This window comes from Chinchilla lanigera, unplaced genomic scaffold, assembly GCF_000276665.1.
Source record: "Chinchilla lanigera isolate Chin_1 unplaced genomic scaffold, ChiLan1.0 scaffold00113, whole genome shotgun sequence".
Taxonomy (NCBI): domain Eukaryota; kingdom Metazoa; phylum Chordata; class Mammalia; order Rodentia; family Chinchillidae; genus Chinchilla; species Chinchilla lanigera.
The window spans coordinates 3,620,231-3,632,204 of NW_004955514.1; the positions used below are offsets into that span (position 1 = coordinate 3,620,231).

Consider the following 11,974-nt stretch of genomic DNA (forward strand, 5'->3'; position numbering starts at 1 on the left):
CAAAGTGAGCTCAAGGCCAGCCTGAACTGCATAGAGAGACCCTGTCTCAAAAATAAAACAAAACAAAATAAAACACTACACAGTCCAATACAATACACATCGCTATTATGTAATAGTAAAACAAAAGAATCACTACGTCATGTTAGCTCTTATGTTTAACCTTTTGGTAACTACCAGCCTATTTTCCATAGCAGCTACTTTTTCAATCACTTTTGCAATGCATGGGAGTTCCAATATTTCCACATTCTTGACATTTGTGACTGCCCATGTTATTCTGGTAATCTTGGTGCAGCTGTGATTTCCCTAATGACAATGATGTCAAGCATCTTTCCATATGCTTAATGGCATTTGTATATCTCCTTTGGACAAATTTCTGCTCAAACCCACTGTCCAGTTTAAAACTGGATTTTCTTTTTATTGTCAAGCTGTATGAATTCTTATTTGCATGTATGACAATTATCAGATATAAACTTTGCAATTTTTTGTCCTATTGTAGGCTCTCTTTTCCCCTGAAGTAGTTTCCAATTTTGATGAAGTCTAATGTACTCGTATCTTTTTTACCTGCTCATGCTTTTAACAACTACAGTCACTGCAGAACTCAAGTTATGAAGTTATGCTCCTTATATTGTCAGTTAAGAGCTCTCTACAGTTTTAGTTCTTACAAAAGTCTGTGATCCACTCTGAATTACTCTCTGTATGTGGTATGAGGCCGGGACCCAACTTCAAGACTATTCTCTCCCCAGTGAACAGTATTGCTGGAAACCAAGTAACTACAAATGTAGACTTGTTTCTGCACTGTCAATTCCACTTCTCTGTTTTATACATCTAGTAATCTATCAGTAGCAAATAGTCTTACTGGAACCTTGTAGCAAGTTTAGAAATTGGGAAGTGTGAGGCCTCCAACGGTGCTCTTCTTCTTTCAGGATTTGTGGGAAGGTCGAGTCCCACGCATTTCCCACATATACTTTAGGATCAGCCTGTCAATTTCTGCAATAAATATGGCTGGGATTCTGACATGGCTTGTGCTGGATCTGTAGATAACTTGGGGGAGTACTGCCATCATAATCACACTGTTTCCCTATCATGAACATGGGATGTTTTTCTATTTATTCAGGTCTTCTTTGACTTATTTCAATGGTGTCTTAGTTTTTATTGCTTAAGTCCTGTGCTTTCTGCTAAATTACTCCTAAGTACTTTATTCTTTTTTTTTTTTTTTCATACTACTGTAAATGGAATCGTTTTCGTTATTTAATTCCTTAGGATTTTCTACATACAAGGTAGTCATAATGACTAAAATTGTCTTACTTCTTTCTAATCTGGGTGTCTTTTACTTCTTTTTCCTATCTAACTGCTCTATTAATGGAGACTTACTGAGAGTTTATGTCTGTCTTCACACAGATACTGTCAAATGGTGATATGAACCCACAAGTACGAGTAGAACATACTAAATGCTAATGAAGCATTCACAGAACTCTGAGTCTTCTCCTGATGTTTGCATTTTAATGTGCCAGTACACTGCAGGTTAATCCCTTGGAAGCTCCTCAATTGAGTAAGTGAACAGGTATTGTAATAAATAAAATTTTCTTTGTATCAAGATAAGGAAAATGCTACTGGAACTGCACCATCAGCTTAACAACATATATGCTTATAAATTTGTATAGGAATTGAGATTTCTTGTATTAACTTTTGACAAAAAGAACAGTATGTATAAAGCAGCTTTGGTATTACTTATAACAAACAGTTGTTAAAATGACTTTATAGCATCAAAAATTTTGCAAACAAGTATTGTTTTACCTTGCACACATTAGGCTAAATGCATTAAGAAACATGAGCAAGTGCAAAAAAATCAACACAAACAACAGCATACTGCATATACTTTTCTGCACTCGGTTCTTTTCACTTATTCTATTTTTTCTGACTTCCTGGGCTGTGTTGATGTATCGTAATTATCAATGAACTACCAGGACTGAATTATAATCAGATTTTTATTTGTTTGTTTGTTTGGTTTTTTTTTGGGGGGGGGGTTCCCGGTATCGGGAATCGAACTCATGACCTTGTGCTTGCCAGGCAGGCGTTGTGCCGCTGAGCTAAATCCCCAGCCCCAATCAGATTTTTTAAAAGTGCAGTAAAAAGATCCAAGATATTTCTATCTTACTTGTTACCTTTTTAGTTTCCGATGTTGTGCTAAAAGTGAACTGACCCATAAACATCAGGTAAGAAGGCATACAATGGAGAGTTACCGAAAAAAACCTAACATGGGTTTTCAAACCTCTTATCTTGGGGCTGGGGACTTAGCTCAGCGGCAAAAGCACCTGCCTGGCAAGTGCAAGGCCGTGAGTTCGGTTCCCGGTACCGGAGAAAAACCCAAAAAAACAAAACAAAACAAAAAAAAAACAAACCTCTTATCTTGACAGAACACAAGTATTAAGAATCAAAAGCAGGTGTGCAAAAGAACTTCCCATTGTGTCCATTTATTTATACCAGGTATTTTCTAGGCACTACTGTAAGGTAACATAAGGCTACAGTTTTGATTGACTCTCTCATGTCTTCTATCAAAAAAGAAGATTGGGAATTGGAGGAAGAAAAGAACACAACATTCTAGAACACAGCTGGCATCACTGACGTCTGCTGCTCACTGCGCCCACCCACCCCTGCCTCCCACACCTTCCTGTTCACAGCCTCGTGAGTAACAGAGACCTGAGGTGTCTGCATGGGACTGACGCCACCCACTCCTACAAGCCCTCACTGTGGAATGTCAAGTAAGCATGTCTCGCCTGTTTGGCCACAAGGATCAGCTCAAAGCCCCAAGACGGTCAAAATGAGTACATCGTGGTTTTTGCAAGGAACACAAGAAACACTTCTTTGAATAGTGTGTGAGAATATAGTGCCAGAAATGTGCCCATTGTCACCACCCTCTACTCTGCATGGAGTGAGTTCAAATCCAAACAGAAAGGAGGTGGGAGGGAGGCACAGCAGAATCTGTAAGGATGTTGCAAAGCGTGAATCAAAGCAGATGGGGCCAGCACTACTTCTAGTCCTTCAGCTACATGAACACTGCTCCTCCTGCCCATTCAGGCTGGCTTTTAGGTTGCTTTTGAATGAACAACACAGCCAAATTTTGAGGACAGGATACAGTGCTAAATTCACCAACATCATACTGGAAGAGCCTGGAAGGGCTGCCATCAGCCTCTGCAAATGAGACATTCCAGCCAAACACACACACTTTCAGGCTAACCCTAGCCACCTTTTTCCCTAGGTCTCTGGCCAAGAGTGGGGTTTCCTCACTGACCTCCCTGCTGCAGTCAATGACCCCACACTGACCTGCGCTGCCACAGGCCAGGGCGAAGGCCTCAGTCCCCAGGACTGAGATGCAAACCTCTAGCACAGCACAGCAGGTTCTTCGGTGCTGCTTCCTGCAGGCCTCCCCTTGCTGTGACCTTGGGAGCCCTGAACCCTCCGTCTTCCTCCAAGAGTGCCCAATGAGATCTCCTGGGGTCCCTCCTGTGATCGCCCCCTGCTCAGCCCAGCAGTGTGGCTGCAGACCCATAACCCACAAACTGGTAGCTCTCAGAGCTGCCCTCCGTGGTCCCTGTGTTCCCACTGCCTGACCGTGTCAAGCATGTGTTGGCAGCCTTTTTGTTTGAGTAAAAAAGCAAAAATATGAATTTTTTAAAGTAATTATTTATATTCAAAATATCTTTATTCCACAAAAATTTTATGTATAAAAAATTTAAACACCTTGGGAAGTATGTTGATAATGTTTGTGTGCCCATCAGTACTAACTTCTAACATTATTTCCATATTCCTTAGACATAAAAGCTGATACATTTTCTATTTACATAAGTGTTACTGTACAGTAGTCTAAACCTAATAGCAATAGTTTTTCATATAAAAACCAAAGCTAATCATATTATTCAAGGTCATTCCAAGGACTTTGAGGTCTCCGGCTTTCAGATTTATCAACTCATGAACTATTAAAATGATGCTTTATCTCCAAGCAACCCATTAAACAATGGACTAAAAAAACTTGCAGTGTACAGATTTATTATTTAATCTAATTACAAAAGTATTAATTCAATAAATGCAAATACGTGAAAGTTAAAAAGTAGCCAAAAGCCAAAAAAAGTTCTGCTGCAATTTCACTCTGTACAGATTAACTGTTGTTAGTAATTTACATATATCTAACTAGATTTTTTTTCAAATATAGGTTATTCTATGCACCAGAGTATACACAACATAAGGTATGGCTTCAAGAATAAGTCAGATGTAGCAGGGTGTGGTGGCACATGCCTGTAATCCCAGCACTCGGGAGGCTGAGGCAGGAGGATCGTTGTGAGTTCGAGACCAGCCTGGGCTACAAAGTGAGCTCAAAGCCAGCCTGAACTGCATAGCGAAACCCTGTCTCAAAAAGACAAAAAAAAAAAAAAAAAGAGTAAGATGTAACAGCAATATATATATTGTAACATATATATAATAACAGATGTAACAGATGTAACAGCAATATATATATGTGCACCTATGTTTATAGCAGCACAGTTTAAAATAGCTAAATCTTGGCAACAACCCAAATGCCCATCAACCAAAGAATGAATATAAAAGATATCTTTTTGTACAATGGAGTATTACTCAGTACTTTGAGTGCTAATTTGTGGTGTTGGGTGACTGCGTTTGCGTTCTCCCCTTAGAAAAAAAAAGAAAGATAAAGTCAAGGCTTTTGTAAGTAAACGGATGCAACCAGAGACCATACTCATACACGAAATAAAAGACTCGAATGTGTAAACATTGTATTGTCTTTCTAGTGTAAGAAACTGAAAGAGTAAAGATCCAAAAGGTGTAACAGATACTATGAAAGGGAAAGCAGCTACTCAAAAGGAAAGAAGAACTGCGATGGGGGGAAAGGAGAAAAGAAAGGAGAAAACACACACACACACACACACACACACACACACACACGACAGCTAATTGTACTACTAATTTCCATTAGTTCATTGAAAGGAACAGTTAGTGCTTCTATAGTCTGATCAATTTTGCAGCCTGGGCTACAAAGTGAATTGAAGGCCAGTCTGAACTGCATAGTGAGACCCTGTCTAAAAAAAGACAAAAAAAAAAAAAAGAAAGAAAGAAAGTTAGAGGGCCCAATTCTTCAAGTAAGGTCTGTATTGTTTTTTATTTTTCTCTCTTTGGAAAATTATAGCCTCCTTTTTCTCCCAGGTGGTTTTGGGGAAGCAGTAGTTCTTCCACCAAGAGCAGGAAGACCGATTCCCCAGCCTAAACTTCGTGTCACAAAAGGTCTCAGGTTTCCACCTGGTTCTCTGGGCTGTTTGCTTGCAGCGCACCATGTACATCTGGCCCTGACCCACACAAGAGGCCTGCTGAATGGTCCCTGCTGAGCCCGGCCTTCCAGGGTCACTGCCACAATGTTGGCCACGTCAGTCATGCTACCTCAGGCCCCTAGGTCAGGCTGTCTGCAGCTAAATGCCAGTGAGGGACTGAGGAAAAGCCACAAAGAACAGGATTGTCCAACTGAGCCCTGCCCCATTCCAATGATGTACAGAATCTGTCAGGTGTGACAGAACACAAGTGGGGATTTCAAGAGTGCACAAGGGCAGCTAGGCATGACGGTGCACACCTGTAACCCCAGCACTCTGGCTGAGGCAGGGAGATTACCACGAATTCAAAGCCAGCCTGCACTACACAGTGAAACTCTCATAAAACAAAAATAAAAGCAGCACACAGGGCTGAGTGTGGTATGTATGTGTTTCAGTTACTAACTTTTGCAGCAACTGATAATGCAACTCTCTTATTTCTTTTATACTAAACACCTCTCCTTAAACTCAAGAGAACAACCCCTCACCCTCCCATTATACCTTCCGGGGAACAAATGCAGGTTCTTCCCATCCATCCGTCTGTCTATCTATCTATCATCAAAAGACTTTTATTTTAGCTTACTAAAATTTATTACTGACTAACCCAGTTACCATATCACAAGGCAGTAACAGTAATTACCACCATAATCTGTCAGTCCTTAGTCTAGTCTAGAAAAACACCTTTACAAGAGATTATCAGGTAGCGATTATACCCAGAAATATCACAGAGACCATGGTAGCTAAAGCCACAATTAGAATATACAGCAAAGCCTACTACTTCAAATTGTAATTGTTCCAGAAAATGTTGGAAATACAGCATTAACAGCTACACCTGCCTCTAATAAATGTGTTTGCCCACCGGCTACAGGAGCAGTAGTAATAGGGAAATGGCCATTTGAGACAGAAAGGTTTGTACAAATGGCAATTACTGTATAACCACAGAGGTCACTAATATTACTCTGGGTCTGGTGCCACTCTAGCTGTTTTTGTTGTTGTTGTTGTTGTTGTTATTGTTGAGACAGGGTCTCGCCATGTAGCCCAGGCTGGTCTCAAACACACAGTGATGCTCCTGCCTCAGCCTCCTGAGTGCTGGGATCATAGGAATATGCCACCATGCCTGACTCCAGCTGTACTATTAGTACCTAGTGATGCCTGGTACCTATGGCCTCCTTTACTACAGTCAAAGCAGCCAATCTCTAACCCTAAGTAATGCCAGGCCTGCACATGAGGTATGTGGGCATCTAAAAACAGAGACAGGCACAGAGGTGCTGACTTGCCCAAGTTAGACAGTGAAGCAGGTAGGGGTCAGAACCCAGCTATTCAGAGCCCATGCCCATGCTCTTCCCTGTATGACACTGGCAGTAAAGAAGGGACCTCAAGGGGGTCTCAAAGGAGGAGAACAGGACAGTCATTCAGGACAAACATCAGGAGCTAGTAAAAAAAACTTCTGGTTAGGAGTTTAGGTTTTTATCCTATAAGCTCTCCTATCCTCCAGCATAACTCTTCACAAAAGATGTGATGACCTATGTGCTCTGCACCCACTCCCCTGATGGCTCCTCCGTTTTCTGGAACTAGTGTGATCACTGATATGTGCAACTTCTTCCACTGCTAGCAAGGGCAAATCATGGGAAGTACTGGGGCTAGAAAAAGTACTAGGAAGACACTTCTGCCTCTTTCCTTGAGCTCTGAAATACTAATTTATGAACATGAAACTAACTTGGTACATTTAACCCAATAATAACAGAAGGCAGAAGTGACATTTGAATGCAAACACCAATGCTTTTCCTGTAGGCAGAACGTATTTAACTTGTGTCTGCTGAGTAAAAATTTGCTGAAGTCAGAACAGATGCTGCTTGACTCATGATGGGGCTGTGTCTCAGTAAACCTATTGCCTAAGTCAAAATGTACTTAATATACCCGACAGACTAAGCATCTTAGCTTGGCTTAGTCTACTCTAAATGTGCTCACAACACCTACGTTAGCCCCCAGCTGGGCAACGCCATCCAACACAAAGGCAATTTATAACCCTGTGTGGGACAGACACCCTGTGTGATTACTGAACACTGCGCTGCAGTGAGCACAGATTGGTGGCTGCATGGGTTCTCACAGCTGTGTACACAGCGAGAGCACACTGGGCCTGAAAGCTGTGGGGAGCACTGAAGTAAAATAACTGCAGATGCACGGGACACTGCGTGACAGGCTCATCAGTTTCTGTGAGCTGCAGCATCACTGCTACGGCCCAGAAACTCACCACACATCACCACCCTAGCAGAAGTGCGATTTCAAGATTGGAACTCCAGTTTCTCCTGAATGTGTAGTGCACACACATCATCATAAAGCAAAAAGACTTTTAGGCTGAACCATTGTAAGTTTAGGACTATCTGTACTTTCAGGGGAGACATGTGAGGAGTCCAGGACAAGTTTGATTCTTTTTTTTTTTTTTCTATCTTTTTGAGACAGGGCCTTGCTATGCAGTTCAGGCTGACCTGGAGCTCACTCTGTAGCCCAGGCTGGCCTCGAACTCGCAATGATCCTCCTGCCTCAGCCTCCCGAGTACAAGAATTACAGGCATGCACTACCACGCCCAGCTTGAGTCTGATTTTTGCAGCTTCTCTTGTAAGGATCAGAATAAACAGTACAGGGAAACAACACAGATGGTGGTTCTTCCAAGGAGTAAAAGCTAAACTAGCGGGATACACAGTACCAAGAACATGAGCTACAGAGGGGCTGAAATGAGCACGGGAGGCCACTGGATGCAGAAGGCTGAGGGCCAGCACTGGGCTAAGCGCACCGCTCCTGCTTCTGTATCTTCCAAATAACCAGCCACTTTCAGTTGTTCCAGACCCCTCCATATAGACCTATCAGTGCATTTGTAACTGGATTTATTTCTTAATATATTGGAAGGTTTTGTTTCCTTAGACTAGTAAGTTAGCATATAGAGTTTTACTTTAAATTTTTCCTTTGTGCACTGTCTTCATGGCTCTATTCTCCAGGAAACTGTTCCCTCCGGGAACAAGTGATATAGTTTTCTCTGAGAATCATTTAATGAAGGTGTTTCCATAATAAAGTGGAACAGATTCAGTGTTAAAGGTAAAGGGAAGGAGATGAGGCATTTACTCTGGATTATGTTTGAAGTGTTAGATGGCTAAGTACTAAAAGCATCCAAATTAAATCCTTGGCCATCAGGACACTTGCTTCACTAGATTTTGCCAACTAACTGCCAATCATGTTGGGCTGAGCTAATCTCTTCCTTTTTCTGAAACTATTAAGGTAAATAACAATAAAATTTCCTCTATAAAGGCAAAAAATATTAAAATATTTGTTTAAAATATTAAAGTATTTTTTTAAAAACTTCCCTTCACCTAAACCTCACCGGCCACAGCAGGCAGCACCACCAAGCAGAGAAACGCAGATACTTCCACCCAGAAACCACGACAGGCAGCAGCAGTGAGAAGCCTCGATGCTCCACAGTGGTTAAGCAACATGGGGAGAGAGCCTTTGTGTGTTATTTCTAGGACTCTTAGGCTTCTCTGAGGTTTGGAAAGGCATAGCAAATTCTGTAAATGAAACTTTGTTCCTACTCTTACTGTCAAGAAACTGCCCACAAAACACCCGCTTCTTTTTATTAAGGGCTTTGGAAAACCAGAAAATTTTACATGAGATTCGTATGAAGGGATCACTTGGAGCCCACTTGTGCACTGTCAATAACTCTGCTCCCCTCAGCAGGCCACAAGTTCAGTAGCTCGTCTTAGAAAATGAGGCAGTTTGAGGGGCTGGGGATTTAGCTCAGCAGCACAGCGCCTGCCTGGCAAGCGCAAGGTTGTGAATTCGATTCCTGGTACCAGAAAAAAAGAAAAGAAAAGAAAAGAAAATGAGCAGTTTGAGTTTTTCCAAGAATCTGGATTTGTTTCATTTCTCATTCTGTTAAAAAAAAATAAAATGCCTGACTTACAAAGTAATGCACACTGACTTGGGCCAAACCCAAGAGCATTACAGGGGGTTAGGTCTGTTCATCTGTTACATACACTGCAATAGTAAGCAGCCTAACACCTTGAAGGTGAAACTTTGGACAGTCAAAAATAGGAGGGGGGTGATTAAATATATGGTGTATATGCGATTTCCCCTGCTCGAATGCAGCAGGCCATGCACCTATTACCATCCCGACAAGATTCAGAATCAAGGCAGGGTCTAAGCAACATGGAGAGCCCAGGGGCAAGCAGCTGAACCATGCAGTGTGCTTAGTGACACAGCCAGTTTACATTTTAATACAATCTTACTGTCTTGTCAGTGGCAAAGTTTGCACACCAGCTCTGTTCAAGAGTATGAAATCAAGACTCTTAAGGATATACCCGGGAAAAAAAAAGAATGTACACAGAGCCAGGTGTGGTGCAACACATCTGAAATCCCAGCACTCAGAAAGCTGCAGTTTGAGGCCAGCCTAGGTTACAAAATTGAAAAAATGCTAGGTGTGGTGGCACACGCTTGTAATCCCAGCACTTGGGAGGCAGAGGCAGGAGGATCATTGAAAGTTCAAGACCAGCCTGGGCTACAAAGTGAACACAAGGCCAGCCTGAACTGCATAATGAGACCCTGTCTCAAAAAGGCCAAAGAAAGAAAAAGTACACAGACAAAATCATCTATTTTTACAAAGCATGTAAGTACCTGTTCCTGCAGGTCGTAGTCATAGCTGTCATGCAGCAGAAGACTGAGAACATAGCGTGTATAGATCATGGCATCGATGCCACATTTCTCCAGCTCTTGTCCCAGCCAGGTCTGCACGGGGCCCAAAGCATGGAGCAGCGACATGTCAGAAGCAGACACAGGGCCGGGACAAGAACAGAGGGGCTCTCAGGTGGCGAAGCATCCACGGGGAGGGCGCAGACAGGTGCATGAAGTTAGGTGGCTGGCACCCTCGACGGACAGAGCACGGCCCACAGCGGAGGCCCTGCAGGGGCCCGGTGGGGGTCTTCACTCCAGCAGTGGCGGGAGGCGCTGGACATGGAGGGAGCGCACTGACTGTGCCGCAGTCAGCTGTCTAGGACAGAGCCTCCCTCTCCAGGCATGACCAGTGCATCAGCACCCAGACAGCAATGCGCGTACAGATGGAGTCTTCTACTTTCATTTCACATTGAGGCCACACGCAAGGCTCGGGCAGAACCTACGAAAGTGAGTGAGAAAAAGGTATATGCGTTATATAGAAATTCCATCGTTGATCTTTTGAAAAACATTGAACAGTTCTTCCTTATTAGGGTATCTTTGGTGTCAACCTGTAATCCCAGCACCCGGGAGGCTGAGGCAGGAAGATCACCATGGATTTGAGGGCAGCCTGGGTTACACAGCAAGTTCAAGGTCAGTTTGGACTACAGAGCAAGACCCTGTCTCCACAAAGGAAAAAAAAAGTCTTTTGTGTCTTAGGACACTAGTCTTTTTTGTTGTTGTTGTTTTGTTTTTCTCCGGTACCAGGAACCGAACTCACAACCTTGCGCTTGCCAGGCAGACGCTTTGCCGCTGAGCTAAATCCCCAGCCCCTGACACTGGTCTTTTTTACCCTCTGAAATCTCTGACATTTTCAACTAAGCGACAGTTGGGCATGTAGCAAAGTGACTGGGCACTTGTGTGAGTCTCTGGGTTCAATATTCAGAATCACAGAAAATGAACTAAGTGATGCTGTAACTCTAAAAAGGTTAATAATGTTTAAAAAGAGAACTGCGAAGGTGATGCTCTAAGCTCAATTACACCAGTTTATTTTGCTACCTCACAGGACTAGATGAGTAGAACTGTGTTACTGTTAACAGTGAAAGAATTTAGCACTAGCTCCTATCGTATAAAGGCTGGGTGTAGTATAAGCCCAGCACTTGGGAGGCTGAGGCAGAAGGATCACTGCCTGGGCTACACAGTGAGCTCAAGAACAGCCTGAATTACATAGCAAAACATGTCTCAAAAAGATGGGAGGAAAAACATACATCATATAACAGAGATAAGCAGGTGAATAATAATTTTACTGTAACAGTGATTAAAAGAAATTACTCCTTAATTTTTCTTATCCAGGTAATTATCATAAAGCTAAAATCTTTAGGATTTATCATCACTTCACAAAAACTAAGACAAGGCATAAACCTGGTTTATAGCCGTGCCAGCCTAGACTATTAACACCTACTATAGCTTTTCTTCTTGTATACCATACTACCTACACTGAATTTCTGATTACTTGTGACACATGACTTTAAATTAATGTAATTTTAGTATATCAAACTAAACCTAGCCAGGTTTGGTAGCACATGCCTATAATCCTAGCACTCAGAAGGCTGAGGCAGGAGGATCGCTGCAAGTTCAAAATCAGCCTGGGCTACAAAGTGAGCTCAAGGCCAATCTGAACTACATAGTGAGACCCTGTCTCATAAAGACACCCCCCCCAAAAAAAAAACCCAAAAAACAGCTAAGCTTGTAATTCTAGCACTCTGAGAGGTTGAGGAAGAAGCTTCACAAGTTCGAGCCCAGCCCAGGCAACTTGTCACTTTTCAAGACCTTGTTTCAAAATAAAAGCAAAAGGGCGCACGGGGAGCCTCGGGTGGGGAGCGCCGGTCTTCCAGCTGGCTAGCTTCCTGCCT

At 42.6% G+C, this 11,974-nt stretch overlaps 1 protein-coding gene across 1 annotated transcript in view; it reads right to left on the reverse strand.

The window, feature by feature from the left end:
• Positions 1-10,524, reverse strand: part of Kiaa0232 (KIAA0232 ortholog) — a gene marked incomplete at its 5' end in the record, with an annotated part of 49,101 nt that extends 38,577 nt beyond the window's left edge. The window contains 1 exon segment of the mRNA XM_013506822.1: positions 10,029-10,524. Coding sequence (XP_013362276.1) covers positions 10,029-10,172 — 144 coding nt within the window.
• Positions 10,525-11,974: the final 1,450 nt, after the last annotated feature.